Here is a 21264-nt window from a genome sequence, read left to right on the forward strand (position 1 = left end):
ACTCCAGTTTGTCATGGATTACGTCCACAAAGCCCTGAAATGTTTGCCGAAATGAGATCTGCACCTTTCAAAGTAGGGTGAATGCCGTCTCTCTTAATCAGACCAGGTTTTCCCCAGAAGGCTGTCCAATTATTTACGAAGCCCACATTGTTTGCTGGGCACCACCAAGACAACCAGCGCTGAAATGATGACATGCGGCTATACATGTCATCATTGATCAGATTGGGGAGGGGACCAGAGAAGATTACGGTGTCCGACATTGTTTTAGCATAACTACACACCGACTCCACATTAAGTTTTGTGCATTCTGATTGGCGTAAACGAACATCATTACCACCGACGTGAATAACAATCCTACTGTATTTACAAATATGACATGTGGGGTACCTCAAGGCTCCATCCTGGGGCCTCTTCTCTTTAACGTCTACATACTACCACTGGCTCAGATAATGAAGAACAACAAAATAAGTTACCATAGCTATGCAGATGACACACAAATGTACGTAACAATTTCACCAGGAGACTATGCTCCAATTCAAACACTGAGTAAGTGCATTGAACAAATCAATGACTGGATGTGTCAGAACTTTCTCCAATTAAACAAAGATAAAACTGAGGTAATGGTTTTTGGAGCCAAGGCAGAACGTTTAAAAGTTAGCGCTGAGCTTCAGTCTGCAATGTTCAAAACAACAGATGAAGCCAGAAATCTAGGTGTAGTCATGGACTCTGACCTGAGTTTCAACAGTCACATTAAAACAGTTACTAAATCAGCCTACTATCACCTAAAGAATATATTTAGGATTAAAAGACTAATGTCACAGCAGGATTTGGAAAAACTTGTCCATGCTTTTATCTTCAGTAGACTGGACTACTGCAATGGTGTCTTCACAGGTCTCACTAAAAAATCTATTAGAAAGCTGCAGCTGATTCAGAACGCCGCTGCTCGAGTCCTCACTGACACTAAGAAAGTGGATCACATCACTCCTGTTCTGAAGTCTTTACACTGGCTTCCTGTGTGTCAAATAATTGATTTTAAAATACTGCTGCTGGTTTATAAAGCTTTGAATGGTTTAGGCCCAAAATACATTTCTGACCTCCTGCTAAATTATGAACCCTCCAGATCTCTCAGGTCTTCAGGGACTGGTCAGCTTTCTTACTATTCATATCTTAGACTGCACTGTAACTTTTATCCATGTATTTTTTCTTTTAATGTTTATTTTATTAGCTTTTATTTTTAATGACTGATTTTAAATGCCATTTTCTTAATGTCTTTCATTTTTTTGTAAAGCACTTTGAATTGCCTTGTGTTGAAAAGTGCTATATAAATAAACTTTTCTTGCCTTAATTGCATGATATCAAAGTTGGAAAAACAGTTGTGAAAGGGATTGCGGTTTGAAATGGTTTTTTATGCTTGTTGGCTGTCTTGCTGGGAGTTAGATGGCTGTTTGATATCAGTTTTTTAATTACTGACTTTATCCGTCAGTTTATATACACACTGATGCCAACTGACAATATCTGGTCTGTAACCCTAGGAGGTTGCACTTGGATCTACCTACGCAGCAAACTTTTCACCTGCATTACCATACATCAATTAAACAGTGAGCAAATTGACAACATCTAGATGTTCATTGTGATGGATTACTTATCTCAGGCAAGTTTCAAGTCTCTGAAAGTTGATTTTATGTCATATAGGCTTGAGTAGAAACCTCTGGCTGCTGGAAAAACACAAAGAAATCCACACATCAATCTAAGAAAGGTTGGAAAAAGGTCAGCAGCAGTAATATACAAATTATACAGTTGCAAAAAAGATGCATAAGATATGCCAAACTGCTTGAACTGTCATTAGATTTGGAATAGTACGTAAGATGATGCTTAAAATATATAAATTGTGTGTTTTTGGCTTTCCAGTTGCTGCAATTTTGGCACAGAGATTTAAGTTGACGCTGTGAGTTGAGTCTTTAAGCACACACAAAAACAAACACACACACTGCTGAGAAAGCTGTGGTAATCTCATGATGTTTTGATTACTAGGAGTGCTTGGATGCTGCAAACTATCAGAGAGACCTCAGGTCATGAGTGAGAGCTGGAGGAAAACAGAGATTGGAGAACAGTCTGGAGCAGGAGAGGTGAAAGAAGAGGATTACAGGAGGAAGATTCAATTAACAATAGGAATATGAGAGGATAGGAGGAGACAGGAGGGAGATGTAATAACAATATGAGGTGAAGGGATAAAGAAGGAGATAAGAGAGCGATGCGTCATCTCTCACACGTAAACACAGACAGCGTAGGTCAGAATCAACATATCAAAGCAGTGGAGCACGTGTTGTGTCTTACAGCTCAGGTGTCTTTCTGATTTATGAATGAATGTTGTTATTGTAAAATAGTTGTGTAATGATCCCCGTTCTGTATGAATCAGCATCCAGAGATGCAGCCATACCACTGTGTTGTGTTACTAACCCCACAGAGAGACACTTAATCACCTCGGTTTTATTTATCCTCTGTGTAGAGTTATGGACCAAAGGTAGAGATGAAACAACTACTTTTGTCCCCGGACATTTGTCACTCTTATTATCAATCTAACTTATGTATTTGACAAAGAAGTCAACACAAACACATTGAGCTAAATAGATACTCCTGACATTGTTTCGACAAATCCTATGAAATTAACCACAGGTGATTTACAAAAATACAACGCGTCATTGCATGTTAGTGTGTACTTCATGACTAGTGTGATTGCTCACATCCTTTTTCTTCCTCCTGCTTTTCATTATTTCAACACCAACTCTTATTCTCAAAATGGATTGTTTGATAAGATTGAGTTCTCATGAAATCCTAAACCTAGTTTGTAGAGCTGAATGGATGCAATGTTCAGTATGTCCTTACATTAATAATATATACAATTTTGAGGTGACAAAACATAAGTTGTACTAATTGTTGTACTCGATAGTGCACATTCAGCAGGCAGTCTTATGATACAATTGTCACCTATCTCCCCTACTCAAACACCATGCCATGCTCAAAGTCACTACATCTTGTGTAGAAGCTTTACTACTATACTATATATATAGTATAGTTGAATAACTAGTTACCTTGTGTAACAACATAAACCTTTTTCTTTGAAAAAACTCTAGAAATCCTTATTGGCAGTTTTTTTTGTGCAATATAAGTTTTAGATTTTCACTTTATTTCTTACTGTTTTATTCTAAAGCACTTGTTACCAAAGTGACGGTTATATTCCAACATAAATACAAGGAGTCAACAAATGACATTTCTCTTAAACCTGACCTTTTAAGGCCTTTAAACATTCTTATAATAAAACTATTTAAGAAGGAAAAAACACAAATAGACCTTGTTTATTTTGTATTGGGTTGAATCCAAAAATGTTGGCATCCACTGTAGGATCACATTTAAAAGAGAATGTTTCAGCTTGCAAACAGCAGCACTCTCCCGCAGACTCATGCTGACATTGTGCAGAAGTTGCTCCTTTAAGGTCAGAAATAACAATGGCAGCATCAGATTCACGTACAGATAATGGAGCTAACAATGACAAAGTTGCACTAATACACGTGTAACTATAGACCGCAGAGTCCTGTGGGTCCTTAGGGGGAGAGAAACACAACCTGTGAACAGATTACTTAGTAACAGGGAGCCACATGGCTTTATAAAGGAGATGGTATTGCTCCTGAGGGACTGGAGCACCACCTTTGTGGTTTGTGCATGTATTTGTGTGTATGTGTGTATTTGTGTGTGGGTGTGTGGGTGAGAGAAAATCGTGTTTTGGTGGCTGGTGTGACCACATTCTTTTAAAAGGGAGTGCTATCTGTCACCGATGTCTGATGAGCAGATTTTCTCCGGCAGGATTCAGGAAATGTCCCACACAGATTCTATTAATCACAGATCTGATAACATATACAGACTGACACACAAACATTTAAGCGCACATATGTTGTTTTTTAATGGTTCGTCTATTTCTGAGAGCATGGCTTACTGTGTGTGTTTCCGGTATTTAGGTATAGTCACCTTTGCAGAGTTAAGCTTGTTATGCGTGCAGTCAGATTACTCAAAGCTCAAACAGGTGTGAACTTACATAATGCTATGTCTCTTTAAACGTGGCGTGCTTTCAGGGTTCTTAAATAAGTAATCACTTACAGCAGTGTGGCTGAATAAACACATTGCTTACTGCTTACTGCTTACAACAGCGTTCCTAAGTAAACTGTTCTCTCTCTCCTCCCCTTGCTTTGTGCAGGAGAAGCAAAAAACATCCCTCCGTACCCTGGACCAAACAGGATGAGAGACTGCTACTGCACCGTCAACCTGGACCAAGAAGAGGTGTTCAGGACCAAGATCATCGAGAAGTCCCTTTGGTACGTTGAGGGGCCCTCCACCTTTATGTGTGTGTCATTCTTTCCATCTGTGTACAGAAACGTGCAAACATGAATGTCAAATGATATCCACTTCCTCCTCGTTCAAAACTCAAGGTTGAGACACTATACAAACGTAAACATAAATAGTAAATCCCTGCCTTCATGAATTTGAAGAAAACATTGACTTTAAATGTTATCACAACTATTATAATATAAGTATTTAAAGATAACTTTACTATTCGTGTCCCTCAAATAAATGCATTTTATATCAATCATTTTTCTTACTCTGTGTCATGGTGTGTTGTTATATACAAAGCTGAACTTATAAGTAGGGGAAATTAGATTATATATTAACGTAAGAGAAAAGCTAGTGTAAATGTATCACAAAAGGAATTTATTTACAAAGCTTTCAAAACATATAACCTAATTCACCCAGATGCTTTGCAGATACTGCGTACTGTACCGCAGTTTAACTTACAGATCATGTGTTGCTGAATAGATTACGGTCCCCTTCCTTCCACTTTGATTACACAGCCCCAAGCTTTCACATTTTTCATCCGGCTGATGAGGAAACGAGTACAATTCTTTCGACACACATGGTAGCCTGAATGAAACTTAATAGGTTTGTTTATAAATACAGTCATGCCTGCCTATACATCCATCCGCCAGCCCGCCATCCCCCCTCTCTGTGTGTCTTTTTGTCTGCTGAGTTACAGAAGAAGTCAGTAATTGTTAGCAGCGGCCCCGAGGGCTCCGCTCACGAGACTCACATTGCTGTAATGTCTCTATGGCTGAGGTTTAGGTGAGGCAGAGCCTGGTGGAGGATGTACCTTCCAGCCAGTCTTCACAAACAGGAGTATTGTTGTAGACCACATGACTCATGCCAAGATGTAAATGCATGGGATCTTTATTTGTTGACGTGGACAAAATCAATCATCTTTGAGCAAGAATAACAAAAGAAGTTTGTCTGTGATGTTTGCATGAAGGCAATTTTTCTGACCAGGATACCCATAGTAAGAACACACTGAAAATCATTCTGGGAAGGAAAGGAAGTGTTTGAATATTAACCAATTAATGAATTGTTGATTGAATGAGTAAACGCTTGAGATAAATAGGTCAGTCACAGAAAGATTATTATACCTTAACTAGCTGGTTGGACAAAGGCATCTCCTTGTTTCACAGAAATGTATCCTATATTCTTGTCCTTATTGACACACTCCGCCAACCTATGTTTTCAAGAGATTTTCCAGACATAACTCCCTCTTTTTTCCCGCACACGTTTCCTTCTTCCCATCTCTGGATAACTAAATATGTAATACTACATGTGTTTGTGCTAAAACATGCTCAAACAAACCAGAGGAGTCTCTAATCGCAGTTTGCCTCGTCTTTGCTTTGACCTGCAGCCCATTCTACGGCGAGGACTTTTACTGTGAGATCCCGCGCAGCTTCAGACACCTCTCCTTCTACATCTTCGACAGGGATGTCTTCAGGAGGGACTCCAGTATCGGTAAGTAAACAGAACTAGTTACACTGGTGTGTTATAAATGACAGTATACAATAAACAGAAATAAGGTAACAATAAGTTTAATACATATTGAATCCTTTGAGTCTTTTCTCAAGAACAACGTTTTGAGGATTAGCTGTGTTTCTATGTTATGTATGACTGTAAGTAACCTCCGCTTTCAATTTCCAATTAATAAATGAAACACTTCAACTTTTATCCAGGAAAATCAGAAGAGTAATTTATATATCGTTAATACATTTGAGTAGTTACCTGTTTCACATTATCAAAAATGGAGATCCCAAGGTCTGAAGATTTAACATCTAATTTTCAAATGAGCCGTGTGTATTTGTCAAATACAGATTATCTTTATATCACTTGGCCAATCAAACTTGAGAATCACAACAACCATAAGCACAATTACACAAAATATGTTTTACTTAGAGTTGTGAGAGGTTACATACTAATGTTGTTACCCACAAACATAGCTAGTTGTTACCAGTCTTTAAGCTAAGCTAAGCTAACCTGTTCTGGCAGATGCCTCATATTAAACAGACAGATAATGAGATTAGTATCGATCTTCTCATTAAACAAATAGTCATCTTTCACACATTGTTTAATTATTTCTTTTAGATCCCTTAAAGCACCACTGTGTCGGTGTGTGTGAGAGAGGATGACTATCAGTGTCATTGGGTGTGTCAGTGTGCCGATTTGTGTATGTGACCACAAACCACTAACTGAAAAATCTGTCTCAGGGTGGGATTTGTATCATCAACAGCCCCTGTTAATGTGTGTGTGTTTACTTGTGTGTGTGTTCGTGAGTGTTGTAAACAGAAAAGTACCGTGTTAGTTTCAGGGTAGAGTTGACAGGGTCATTTCCAGGCCACTGACAGTTGTGTGAGAACCAGGTGCCTACACGTATTAAAGAGAGACTGGAGTGTGGATTGACAGCGTGTGAGCAGGTGTGTGGGTGTTTGAGTGTTTGTTGAAGCTTGCATCTGAGCACGTAGGTGGTATTTTTTTTTCCCGAAAAATTACTTTACTTTTTTTTTACGTTTTTTGAACTCATCTGTTTTTGCCTGTTTGTCAATGTGTGTGTGTAGGCAAGGTAGCAGTGAAGAAAGAAGACCTGCAGAAATATCACGGCAAAGACACCTGGTTCCAGCTCCAACCTGTCAGTGCTGACTCAGAAGTGCAGGTCAGCACAGAGGGAAAACACACACACACATGCACACACCAGCATATTAATAGCAAAGCACTATCCCCTGATCTTCTATTATTCTTATCTTGCAGATCCTCTTGTTCTTTTGTTTCTCAGTTTCTTCACTGAAACCACTTGACACTTATTGGTCTGGTTTCTCTTTGGTGTCCGTTTGATACTCAAAGCTGGCATTGAATACTTGCTTTTTCACTTAGTCTTGATTTCTTTGAAGGTTTTGGTGTAAATTCTGAATAGATTCCTTTGGCGGATTGAGCAAAGCTTGTATTTGGGACATGGTTTTATGAGGGAGGACTTTTTTTTAATGAAGTTTCACTAGATTTATTCCATCAGTACAAGCAGAAAGTCCCATTTTGCTCATTACCTTAAATGGTGTTAAGCTGCTATTATTGAAACTTGGTGTGTCCTCTAGAAAGAAAACCATCAGAGAATGTATATTTTGATTGGTGGTAACATAACATCGAGCAGGAGAATGGATTGACTTATATTGTTGTAATGGTGGAACAAGTGCTGTGAACATTTACATTACAATGATTTATCATCTAGATTCTAGCTGTTGTAGCATGCTACAGGTTATTAAATCCAATGTTATGTAATTAACTAGCAATCTTTTATTTGTTTATCATGGCCTGTATTTGAATATGTCACTCTTAAAAGAGCAATCAACACACATCACATCACATTCTATCTAAAAAAGTTATACGCATGAAATACACCCTTGCTCATTTCATTACAGTAAGGGGTCTTGCCTAAACAATCCTGCAGTACTCGGTCTTGTATGAACAGAAGCTTCTGGAGCTGTATGTTAGCTAATGTTAGCAAGCTTTAGATTAATATTGTTTAATAGATAGCAACTTTACTAAATTGATTAGCTGACATTATGACCTCACTATACTTAGTCTACAATCACATTATACATTTTCATTTGAACCCTAATTGTAATTTGTGGCCACAATAGTTTAGGTTCAGCAAAAGTAACATGAACTTGCTTTGAAATTACAAAATGTTGGTTTATTTAAAGGAAAGGTTTACATAGACAAACATGTTGTCCCTTAAACAAAAGTATGACAAAATTATTATTTTGGTTTCAAACGATACCAAGCCATAGACAATTGTCCTATTCAGTATGTGCATTGATGTGTGATGAGTGTGTCTGCATTTTAATGTTTGAAGCAAGGCAGAACCCAAACAAACACAGCGTGTGTGCACCAAAAACATCTGAGCCTGCAGGGTCAAAGTCACCTGGCTCTCAGTTTATACTGTAGATCCGTCTACCTCCATCCCAGCTCTGTTTGTGATCAGCTGGTGAGAGAGTGAACACACAGGTTTAATCGGAAACACAATGTGTTCCACATTCTCAATTGTCATTAGTGAAGCTGTGAAATAAAAGCCAACAGTTTGGGTCACAGGTTGTTTTTTAGATGTTCTGTAGTGGAATAATGACATCACTGGTTCTGGTTTAATGGCGTTAAAAGGAGACCATTTTTTTGACAATTTTGAGAGACAGTCTTCCTGACTGTAATGTTTACATTTGATCTCAATGTTTGCATTTTTGTCTTTTTTCCACTCACAGCTCTGTTTATGTTAATCCAATGCACAACCAAATAGACACATGTTTTTTGTAGAAAATCTGCTCAAGCTAATTTAGTAGCCTTTTATGGTTGACATTTGTTTTTCCTGCCAAGCAGTTAACACATCTCAATTATTGTTATCACCAAGTTGTAAACAAGCTAGGAAGTAAAATGTATTATTGTGTATTATTAAATGCATTAATGTGACCAAATCTGTCATTTTTCTACAACCATTGAGTTATCTGTGAATCGATCAATCTTCTAGTGATCCAGTCTGGAGCTGTTGCATTTTGCCTCACTTGTCTCACATGCATATTGAAAATGTGCAAGATCTTCTTCTATTCTGTGTTCAGCAGTCTAACACACATGCATGTATACACACATTCATGCATGCACGCACACACCCAGCACATAGTACCACACACACACACACACACACACACACACACACACACACACACACACACACACACACACACACACACACACACACACACACACACACACACACACACACACACACACACACACACACACACACACACACACACACACACACACACACACACACACAGTCTGAGACACAGTGAACAGTAACATCTGCAGACAGATGGGTGTGAGCAGCCCTGGAGCAGGGATCTGAAACAGAGACACATTCATTCGAGGAGCCGGGGAGAGGAAGGATGTGTGAGAGATTGAGAGAAAAGAGAGAAAGCGAGGGAGATGGATCAAATGAAGTAGGAAGATAGAGTGTCTCTTTTCTCTTTCCAATAGAGGACACATTGTTTGGCCTGTGCGCACATGTGTAAGTGCGTGTGTTTGTTCCTTCAGCTTGAATCGGCCAGAAAGAGCAACGCCTGTGAGTTTGCATACTGATGCTGTTAATTAAAGGAGCTTTTCTAGACAGCTGCACCACTACACTGTCATTATGTCATTAATCCAATCACTTCAGAGGGAAAATAACTTAAGCATGACGCTCAGCCTCGCAGTTATTTACATACAGTGTCTCTGTTGGCGGAGGAATGCCTCTTTATTCATGATTGTGTATGTTTTTGTTTTGTACTAGGATTTATCGAGGAATAATTATTGTTGAATGTATTTTGGGCTTTCCTTGGCTCAGTTCTTCTCTAAAACAGTTTTAACCATTTAGAATAAAGATAGAGTATATAATTAAATATGTATATTGCGATACATTTGGAATTTCTATGTTTGGCACTTAGATCCTAGAGCAGAGCACGTGGACTCTGTCCAATGAAAACAAGGGATTTCCAATAATGTGTTTTCAGAGATAGTTTAACATGTTTTTATTGGTTGAGAGATACATGATTGAACCTGTTTCATTATATGATATGGATGGATGTTGTCTGCAGAAATATGTCTATACATTTACACAAACACATTGATGAGTGCATAGGTGTGTCACCTGTCTCTGGGCCGTGCTGAAGTGTTCATAACACCTCTGCAGAACATTGAACATTTAAAGTGACTATTTGTGTGTTTGTGTGTTGCAGGGAAAAGTACACTTGGAGCTGCGTCTGAGTGAAGTCATCACTGACAGTGGAGCCATCAACCATAAACTAGCCACACGGTGAGACTGCGCACACACACACACACACACACACACACACACACATTCTAATTTCCTGAGAAAAATACACATTTTCTGTAGAAGGGTATTTCATAGCTTTATAACACTTCCAAGTCAGTACATCCTGTGTGTCATGTCCACAGTAACTGTGACCTCTCTGCGTCCATTGCTTTATGCTATATAGCTGACCGCAGGTCATGGAGAGGAATAAGGTATCCGTAGACCTTTGTATGAGGTATCTTTATTACTCAACAGGTCTACAGCCATGATACATAGATCCGTCCTAGATGTGGGCTTGCATACACACAGTATCACTCCGCAGCCGCACCCCATCAGTAACGTCCTGATGGTATATGTGCGCGGCACTATATACTACAGACGGTCAACTTGAAAAATCGCTGGCAAATTGTTAACGATGCCGAGCCGCTTTAAAGTACACAAGTAGTACGAGGAACTTAGCGACGCACATAAAGAGGCGACATGGGGTCTGCGGCTGAAAAGAGAAACCTGAAAGTTAGACTATGAGTTAAATCACTCAGTGAGGTGTTCTGTCAGAGAGAGTGGTGTTTAATTTACAGCAGCATGTGAAGGCCAATAACAATTTAAATGTCTTCCTTACTGTAAGCAGTTATGAAATACCTGTTTGTGAAAGGTTATTAGTATTCTTTATTGTTATAGAACCCACTGCTTTCTGCTCACTGGTAAGTTAGCCTATGAGTGTTAAGCACATCAGGCTGGCAGCTGGATGGGCATTGCACTATGGTAGCTGTTATTTGCACATTGTTAATCATGAGCAATGCATCCTTACATCGTTTAACTGTGAGGTGTTATACAATTGTACTGTAGCTGCTCTGGAGAGCTTTTAAAGTTAAAAAAATAAACGGCATGATGGGATGTGCAGTACCAAATATGTAAAGCACTTTTTTGTTAATGTATGATTTGCTGCATATAAGGAATAAAACAAAAATCCTCTGTCGTACCAAATTGAAGTATCATTATTTTTACATAATGTTGAATCGTATCGCACCGAATCGCATAATGTTGAATCAAATCGTATCGAACTGTATCGCAACAGGGGTGAATCGTATCGTATCGCCTGGTGTTTCAAATGTATCGTTAATGTATCGTATCGTGGCAACGTATCGAGATGCGCATCGCATCGGCCTCAGTGATGGAGATGCACATCCCTATTGCACACACATGTGATTTTTGATCTTCAGTATTTGCAGGGGATCAATGATGATGATATGCTTATGGTCTGGATGGATTAATGTGTGTGTGTGTGTGTGTGTGTGTGTGTGTGTGTGTGTGTGTGTGTGTGTGTGTGTGTGTGTGTGTGTGTGTGTGTGTGTGTGTGTGTGTGTGTGTGTGTGTGTGTGTGTGTGTGTGTGTGTGTGTGTGTGTGTGTGTGTGTGTGTGTGTGTGTGTGTGTGTGTGCGTGCGTGTGCGCGTGCGTGCGTGCGTGCGCTCTCCAGCTCTTCTTTTGCAGCAGTAAAGTCTGATGATGAGCCAGCATGGCCCTGTTCCCAGAGCGCATATTGGTTAAGGAGCTTAGAGCAGGAGGTCATCTAGTCAGAGAGAGAGAGCTCTACAGATCAAAAGAAATGTCATGTATTGAAGCATGTTTTATTGCAAGTATACTTTGTTTAGTAAACACTAAAATGCATTCATCTTAAAATGTGCTTAAGAGTACAATACATAAAATACTAAATAACAGCAACAAAAGACAAAAATACACAACATGCATACAAATAAACCAACCTTTAACAAAGTCAAAATAATTTAAATAATGTATAAAAATGATTTCACTCTCAAGTTCATATTCCTACTGATAATGACCTTCATCTTTATAATAGAAGAATAGGCCATTTTGTAACCGTGAATTACATCTGGAAACAAGAAACATGTTTTACCTAAACATACTATTTACTGTTCTGATTTATGTTTAATTTCACTTATTTGTAAGTGCACCCCTCAGTGACACAGACTCTATTATTGAGTGTGGTGGTTTTGGCCCTATGAGGTCATTAATTTCCCTCTTACTTGAGTCAAAATGTTTTTGGTGCAGAATAGAAACACATTAACCTAAAATTAGTAACGTGGGCTAAAGACAACAAAGTCTGCTTCACCACCGCTGTCTGGCCTGTCAGAGCTCACAGTGGTGATGAGAGAGAAAGGGGGGGGGGCTGGAGAGTAGGCCAAGCAGGGGTTATATAAACAAGCTTATTGGACGGGAAGCGCTCTGGCATTAGTGATGCTTAACCCAGCCCTCTCCTTATTCCTTGTTCGGAACCTGTGTGTGGGTGTGCATCAGCAGCGTGGTGCAAGCTGTTGCTTGTGTAGTCAGTTCAGCTGGGGGCAGTGCATTGATTTGGTGTGTGTAATTCATCATACGGCGGGAGCGGGGGTGTGAGTAGTTGTGCATCACCCTGGCACACAGGAAGTGATTCACCCCGCTGGTGTCCTGGTCTGTTTGGGTGCTAATCCCCTTACAGCATGATGTCATCCATCACAGGAACGCATGGATGTCACCCTAATTCTCTACTTTTATCTGTTTTTCAATCAGCATGTGATGGTTAACCCGTTTTCTGAGGGATGTGGATTTTTTTGAATAAAGGCTATACATTCAGACACTGATGAACCTCTATTCAGTGTAATCGTCACTTTACAGTGTGACAGTGAAATATCTGTTTTCCCACCTCTGTCTTCCTAAGAATCTGCTATTCCTTTTCAGAAAACACCATATTAGAACTTTATGTTTTCTGTATGCATAAGTTGTACTACATTAAGGGTGTGAAGACAGTGGCAAATTAAAAGCTTAAGTAGCATATTATTTAAATTGTAATGTATGGTTGTGCAGAAATCTTAAAATGCAGGAATCTATGGATGTCATTTAGAAAAAGTCATTTCTGCAGAACCAGAAAGAAAAACGTTATGCTGCTTTTCTTTTTTTGTTGATCAGGGATGTTTGAATCCTATTCTGGAAACACATTGAGGATTACATCCTACCTGAACTGAGGATATGGTCTCAGCTTTTTATTTGAGTTTCTCTTTGGCCTCTCTCAAGTGGTGTTTGTGCTGTGTGTGTAGTTGCTGGATAACACTGAATTTACAGTTGGCACAACTCACCGCCAACAGCTCAAAGGGAATTACTTCCATCTCTTTTCATCTGCCCTTCTCTCAGCATCGGCCTTTCTTACACACACACAGACACACCTCATATTGACGCAGGGGACCATTTTCACTTGCTGGGAAAACTCTCAGAGAGCTATATACTTGGTCCCAAATGTATTAACAAGACTCCCAGCGTGGGAGGGAACTAGAGTGTGAATGGACCAGATGTTTTATGTCTGTGAAAAGGGGGCTGTTTAATGGGTTGCCTGATATGATAGATGTGTGTGTCTACATTTGTACATTAATGTGTGTTTCATTCATGGTTTGTGTGTGTGTTTCCACAGAGTGTTGGAGTGCCAAGGTCTTCCTATCGTTAACGGCCAATGTGATCCGTACGCTGCTGTGTCCTTACTCGGCCCTTCAAGGTAAGATCTCTCACATGATTAGATGTCATTTTTTACTGTACTCAACTTTGTTTATCACACTTTTGATTGATGTGTTTTTGTAATCTCCATCTGCCTCTCTGTATCTCTCAGGTCGGAAGCCAAGAAGACCAAAGTGAAGAGGAAAACCAACAACCCACAGTTTGACGAGGTTTTCTATTTTGAGGTAAATATTTTGGTGTGATTTGTTTAACAGCAACTTCACGTCAGTGTAAAGATGTGTCTTTATGTTGGGTATCAATCCAAGTAGAGGTATAGTGAGGGTTAAAACAATTATGTGAAAGCTGGAATATACAACCATATTTCATTGTTGACTTATTGTTATATAATTCTAGCACAGCCCCATCCAACTTCAGAGGTCGAAATTACCAGCATAGGTGGGAAATACACCGGTGTTGATGTACAGAGCCTTCAATAACCACCAAACACACCAAAAAAGTTATGAATATAACCAGGACTGGTTGAGTCATTTTGGTAAAACTAGGTACAAGTTAAGCAACATTTTTTTTTAAATCAGACATCCCAAATAAACATATATATTGTGTAGGTTTTTTAGCCATGCCAGGTTTTAGGTTAAAAAAGTTAACTGGAAACACTGCATAATAGTTTTGTGTGATATATATTATATATATACATAGTTTGTCTTTGTTAAAAGTCTCACAATTCATATTTCTATCATTAGTCTATATATATATATATATATATATATGTCATGTACACACATAGACATACTTACAATCTCCATTTCATGTCATTATTTTTAAATGGTTAAAATGAATGTGATAAAAGTTGAAATTATAAGAAAAAGCAACTGGAAAAACATAAAGTCATGCAGTCTTTCACTGAATGTGTAAAAGCGTGTCAATGTTCACATTATATCATATTCATGAGTTTATATTTATAGATTTTTTTTTTGCACACACACCCTCCCTGTCACACTGCCCCCGTTAACCCTCGCTCGCCAGCTACACTGCTCTGACATTTTTGTGTCGCTCCTCCCTATGGCCCCTGCTGCAGCGCTGGAAGACAGCAGGACAAGAGTATGATTGATTCGGACAAACCACCAAACAATCTAGCCCATTTATTTCTATCCGACAAGACTGTCTCATTTATTCCCGACCACCACAGGAACAGGACTCATACCCTGCAGAGCATTCTGCCCGCGGACCCCTTTCAGGCCCTGTCCTCACGCAAACAGAGACCATCTATCATGCTTCTGTCATGTGGTTGTCCCTGTTTTTAATTGTTTCAAATTGTATCTTCTCATTGCTCCATACTAACATAGACACTGCCACATTCTGATCTCTGATGGCTCCCATGTGGATCCAAATCTGTCAGATAGTGAGTTTAGAGTTTGATTTGGGCCATTTTTTTTCAACTAATAATTTCAATCAAATTTAACAACTAGATTTGTCAAAAGTGATCCTCTCCTTTGAGAAGCTAAAACCCATGACTGAAACAATACTGTATGTGCTTTCACCAGCTTGGTTTTTTGGTATAAAATGTGACTTCTAATCGTTTACTCTGTCTCCATTTCTAGGTGACACGGCCATTAAGCTACACAAAGCGTCAATTTGATGTAGAAGAAGAGGATGTTGACAAGTTGGCACTAAGGTGAGCCATTGGCAGCCTTAAGGGGATTTGAATAGTTTGGTTTGTTAAAAAGTTTTCCATGTTTAAATTGTACCCTTTGGTTTGTGTTCAGGGTGGATCTGTGGAACGCCAGCAACCTGAAGTTCGGGGATGAGTTCCTGGGGGGGGTGCGAGTTCCTCTGCGCGCGCTGGGTCAGGCTGGGGTCCACGACGCATGGTGAGAGGAGCATCACACACACACACACACACACACACACACACACACACACACACACACACACACACACACGTTACATCGTCACATACACACATACACACACTCTGTCAATCATTTTGGTGTGTTTTATGGTTTTGTTCCACTGTACCCTGCTGGGGCTGGGTGTGTTTGATTCAATTATCATTGTCCATTGACTTTCTGGGTATGTGTTGCTACAGCAACAGCAGAGCTGTAGTATCAACACGGACAACAGTCCTTTTTTAAAAGTTTTTAATTAACCAGGATCAGTGAAGGCTTTTTAACAAATAGCTGATCCAACAGACTGTTTTTGTATTTCATTTATTTTGAATAACTAGAGCCTCCATTGGTTGTGGGAGCACTTTGTTGGAAATGTTAATAAAGAGAATGAACATTGAGTAGTCAGTGCAGTCTGTAACAGAAAGGAACAACATATAAAGAGAATATATTTAGTAATTGTCTATATCTATGTGACAGTTAGACCTGCTTTATCTTGTTCTTTTCGGCAAAGCTCTTAGTCTTAACACTGCATTAACACATGATGGCCTTTTTAAAATGAGAAGGTGAACAGTTGCCTGTTAGCAAATCCAGTTAACACGGAAACACATTAGCCTTCACTTGGAGTTCCCCAACAAATGTAATTACAATATTCATTCTCGTAGCTCAGATTTGTTCTCCATCAACTGTTTAGGGACATATCTGCTGGAAGTGAGAGTGAACCACAACAATTGGGTTGGTTGCCTGAAAACCATTTAAAGATGCTTAAAAGATCTGTAGAGCTGACTGAAACTGCAGAGTTGTGTAGTACTTCTTAGTGGTGTTTTTTGCGACTACCAACACCTTTTACACCATTTGTATCATTGCTTATAGAAACATTTGGATTTGCTTAGCTTGCTATGTGTTAGCACTATTTAATGGCTGTAGTAAATAAGACAATTGTCTCCCATCCATCACAATCCCATCAGTGAGCAGAACTGTTGGTCTGATCTTTTGTATGTTTTCTCCTTCAGGTACTTTCTTCAGCCCAGGGAGAACGGAGGGAAGTCGGTGAAGGTGGAAGAGCTTGGCTCTCTGCGTCTGAACATCGTTTACACCGAGGACCACGTGTTCCCCTCCGAACACTACTCCCCCCTCAGAGATCTGCTGCTGCACTCCGCTAATGTACAGGTGTGTGTATACGAGTGTCTCCGGTTTCCTGCAGCATCTTCACACCTCACTGTTTGAATGGCACATGTTGACTCTGCTCCTCTCCGGCCAGCCTGTATCGTCGTCCACAGCCCACACTCTGGGGGAGGTGTGTCGAGAGAAACAAGAAGCCGCCATTCCCCTCGTGCGTCTGTTTCTTCACTACGGCAAGATTGTGCCTTTCATCAGCGCCATCGCTCACGCTGAAGTCAACCGCACACAGTAAGTGTCCCTGAATCAATGCTCAACAATGACTACTTATAACATTTACAATTAAGTTCATAAAGTTATACCTGACAGTCCAGCTGTGCATTAGTCTCATCCTTTATTATAGATGAAACAACTCTTAGTTTAAGTTTGCTCTTTTTTGTGCTCCTCATCCTGATTTTTCTCTCTTGTTTAAAGGTCTCTTCCCTTTATATATGTATCGTTTTTTTACTAAACTGCTGTTTTGATTTGTATGGAAAAAACACCCTGTCTCTCTGCGTAGGGATCCTAACACAATTTTCCGGGGAAACTCGTTGACATCCAAGTGCATTGATGAGACCATGAAGCTGGCAGGAATGCATTATCTGCAAGTCACGCTCAGACCAATCATAGACGAGGTATAACACTGCCAATCTTACTCTTATTTCTTGATTTCATTCATGTCACAAATCTTTCTCTGTAGCACCTCTTAGAATATGTTTTGCTTAATTAGTCATCAATGGATATATCACTACTTTTGTAAATCTTCACAGATCTGCGCAGAACACAAACCCTGTGAAATCGACCCGGTCAAACTCAAAGAGTCGGAAAACCTGGATACTAACAGGGTAAGAAGAGGAGTGTGTGTGTGTGTGTGTGTGTGTGTGTGTGTGTGTGTGTGTGTGTGTGTGTGTGTGTGTGTGTGTGTGTGTGTGTGTGTGTGTGTGTGTGTGTGTGTGTGTGTGGTGTGTGTGTGTGTGTTGTGTGTGTGTGTGTGTGTGTGTGTGTGTGTGTGTGTGTGTGTGTGTGTGTGTGTGTGTGTGTGTGTGTGTGTGTGTGTGTGTGATCTGACATATCTGCCCTGCCCCCCGTCTCCAGGAAAATCTTCGCCACTATGTGGACCGTATCTTCAACGTTATCACCACATCAGGCGTTCGCTGTCCCACTGTCATGTGTGATATCTTCTTCTCTTTGAGAGAGTCCGCTGCCACCCGTTTCCAAGGTAACTCTGCCTGCTAATGGCCCATAAGAGATATAGGACAGAAAATAGGTGCTATTAAGAGACAGATAATATACAATAAAGAACATTATGTACAGTATGTTTAAGGACACTCTCTGTTTTTCTGCTATTTGTGTCAAACCTGAAAACACGTAAGCCTCCCACACATTCAGTTTGGTTATACAGTATGTGCAGTATGGAGTATTTTACACTGTGCTGCCCCCTGTTGGCCATCACAGGGATCTGCAGTTTAGCACGAGGAACATGCTGTTGTGATACAAATCTATTGTTGGTTAATTATAAGCTAACAAAAATAACTTGTTTTGAATTGAGACATCTCATTGAATAAAGTTGACTTTTTTATTGCAGATGTACTATACATATCGTGTCTTGGGTATATTTTGAGCAAGTACAGTGTGTGTGATAAATCCCCGTTTCTTTCTTCTGTCTAGTTGACCAAGATGTCCGATACACAGCAGTAAGCAGTTTTATTTTCCTGCGTTTCTTCGCTCCGGCCATCCTCTCCCCCAACTTGTTCCATCTACGACCGCACCATCCGGTGAGTCTGATATAAAATAACACACATACTGTACATGAAACCTAAATCTGCAGATATACCTCTTTTAGTTGTTCTAACATTTTCTTTAAATTCTTTTTTTTCCTGTGAAGCTCAAAGTTTGTATTGACTTTGAAGACATCTCTTTGTTTTTCTGGCCCATCCAGTGTTTTTTTATGATGAACTCAAGTGTGAAATTCTCAAGATCTGATTTGTCTCCCTAGGATCCCGCCACCTCTCGAACCCTAACCCTCATCTCCAAGACGATCCAGACCCTGGGAAGTCTTGCCAAGTCTAAATCTGTACGTTTCTCTGAGTAAAGTGTATTTTCCTTTTTTCACTCCTGTAACTGAACTAGGCTTCATTTGTATTACTGTCTAAAAAATGAAATTGAAATGTACTAATCTTCCTCTCACTGTCTCTTTCTTTCCCTGTCTCTAATTCCTTTCAAGGCCAATTTCAAAGAGTCTTACATGGCCGCATTTTACGAGTACTTCAATGAGCAGAAATATGCGGACGCTGTGAAGAATGTGAGTGTTCGACTTCCTCCCTTGTTTCATGCAATAAATCTCCAGCACTTTGTAGACTCATGAAATATTCTCTTTGTCTTGTATGTCAGATAAAGATATGCCGGCTCAGTTTAGACATTTGGAAGAACAGTACAATTTGCATGAAATGGAGCCAAAGTTAGTACCAGAGTAATCATGTTGTTATATGATATCCTTTACTTTCCTACTCAGTTCCTGGACCTGATCTCCACCTCTGGCAAATGGGATCAGAAGAGTATTGAGACACCAATCATGCTCAAAGAGGGGTGAGTAGCAAACATATTAATAAACCAAGATTCATGGAAAGTAACGGCCCAAAAACAAAATATACAAACAGCTCTCACGATATCGCTTAGGAGTCCTTTATTTGTGATATTGGAATAATTTAGAGAGTTTATGAAGCAGTAATTTAGGATGTTGTAATTGTATTAAAACTGTATTATGAACTGTGGCTATTTCTTTTTCACTGCTAATTAAGCAGCTTTAATTTTTTTATTTTCACCATCCTATTAAGGTTCTCCTGCCACTTTTATAGCTTTAAAGAGTTAGGTTGACAATTAATGTTTCAAGAAAGAATAGTTCAACATTTTGGGAAATATTCATTATATAGCAGGAATTCGATAATACCCACATGTCTGTATGTTGTCTGTATGTAGCTATGGCAGGCACAAGGGTAACACACATTTTGTATTCTTTGTTTAAATAGTGCCAAAACCAAAGTGTAAAAATGGTTACAGTACCCTCTGTGTTATGAGGTGATTTAAGCCATTTACTTGACTGACTTGAAACCAGTATATGTGGTGTGTCTGCCATTGGCCTGGCAACTGTTCAGAAGAAAGAGGAAATAGTCTGGCACATAATCTCCTAAACTGCAGATTTTCACTTTGACAGTTTGGTTAAACAAACTAGATAGTTATCAGTGAACTTGAATTCCTTATTGTAAGTCGTTTCGGATAAAGGCGCAACCCTGTTGCTGCTTGTACAACTGATTTTCCCCATGGGGATTAATAAAGGTCCATCTTATCTTATCTTAAATGCCATGTAATGTAATGTAATGCTGGCAACTGGAAACCTAACCCACACTAGCTGTTTCCCGTCTTTATGCTGAGCAAACATAGCTGGATGATATCTGTCAGTACATACGAGAGATTGGTGTCAATCTTATCCGCCAATTCCATACGAATATTTCCCAAATTGTCAAATCACTCCTCAGGTATATTTTACCTTCACATGTTGGATCCCTCATGCTCCTATTCATGACCAAAGTGAACAGTTACAGTATAGACAAACCCTTGGCTGTAAACTCCTCCAACAACACATGGGTGGTTGTTTTGATTATATTTCTAATGAGGGTGTAAAGGGAAGGAGAGTTTCCAGTTGACAGTAGGTGTGCCGGGCCTCTTTATCAACATCCTCCACCCTCTTTTGTTTCTGCTACCGGGCATAGGAGTGTAAAACTCACTATAAAGAGGATTGATGGGAAAGGGTCAAAAAGCACGAAGGGCAGGTAAGAGCTTCTCAATATAAAGGCTTTGCCCTTGTGACCCCCTGTGTTTGCACTGTAACCCCCCCCCCCCAGACCAAGCCGGCCGTGTTCTCTCCCCCCCCGAAATCATACGCTGCTGTAGTTGCTGCTGCACTTTACTTTATATCTGGCCTGTAAGCAACTCTCTGTCACACTGTTTGACACTGGGTGATGGATTTGAGTCTTTCTGCATTACAATGGCAGTGGACTGGTGCGTTCAGTGACTGTATGAAGTAAAGTGTTAACCTTAAAGCCTTCAGCCATCACTAGTGCTGGTAGCCCACCTCCATCCTTGACGTGCCAGACATGCTTGATGTGATGGTGACAGCAGGGGTTGGTTGCTGTACAAACATTTCTGGGATCTCATATCTGCCCGCATCCTGACCGTTTATACCTTTTGTCCAGACTGTGACCATATCGCTGCCATAACAACTTTTTTTTACAAAAGCATGCATGCAGATCCATGGTATAGCGCTCGGCAGAATATATGTCAAAGACCAGAACAATTGAGTCTGTACTAGTAGTGACGTTTTCTGCATACCATTATTAGCTTTATACTGGAAATGTCACTGGTGGTGATATAATAATATTATACTGTGTGTTCATGGAAGCTTTATCATCTATTTTTTCAGTCTT

The 21264-nt window shown here is 39.8% G+C and overlaps 1 protein-coding gene across 1 annotated transcript in view; it reads left to right on the forward strand.

Annotated features, from left to right (window-relative positions):
• rasa3 (RAS p21 protein activator 3) overlaps positions 1-21264 on the forward strand; it is a 41393-nt gene that overhangs the window by 12958 nt on the left and 7171 nt on the right. The window contains exons 2-18 of the mRNA XM_034109572.2: positions 4247-4364; positions 5768-5871; positions 6969-7063; positions 10167-10243; positions 13702-13782; positions 13894-13966; positions 15341-15414; positions 15506-15610; positions 16639-16795; positions 16887-17035; positions 17304-17418; positions 17554-17628; positions 17879-18002; positions 18452-18558; positions 18780-18857; positions 19008-19085; positions 19296-19369. Coding sequence (XP_033965463.1) covers positions 4247-4364; positions 5768-5871; positions 6969-7063; positions 10167-10243; positions 13702-13782; positions 13894-13966; positions 15341-15414; positions 15506-15610; positions 16639-16795; positions 16887-17035; positions 17304-17418; positions 17554-17628; positions 17879-18002; positions 18452-18558; positions 18780-18857; positions 19008-19085; positions 19296-19369 — 1684 coding nt within the window. The remainder of the gene's footprint in view (positions 1-4246; positions 4365-5767; positions 5872-6968; positions 7064-10166; positions 10244-13701; positions 13783-13893; positions 13967-15340; positions 15415-15505; positions 15611-16638; positions 16796-16886; positions 17036-17303; positions 17419-17553; positions 17629-17878; positions 18003-18451; positions 18559-18779; positions 18858-19007; positions 19086-19295; positions 19370-21264) is intronic.

Source organism: Pseudochaenichthys georgianus, chromosome 3 (genome assembly GCF_902827115.2).
Source record: "Pseudochaenichthys georgianus chromosome 3, fPseGeo1.2, whole genome shotgun sequence".
In the NCBI taxonomy this organism is placed as follows: domain Eukaryota; kingdom Metazoa; phylum Chordata; class Actinopteri; order Perciformes; family Channichthyidae; genus Pseudochaenichthys; species Pseudochaenichthys georgianus.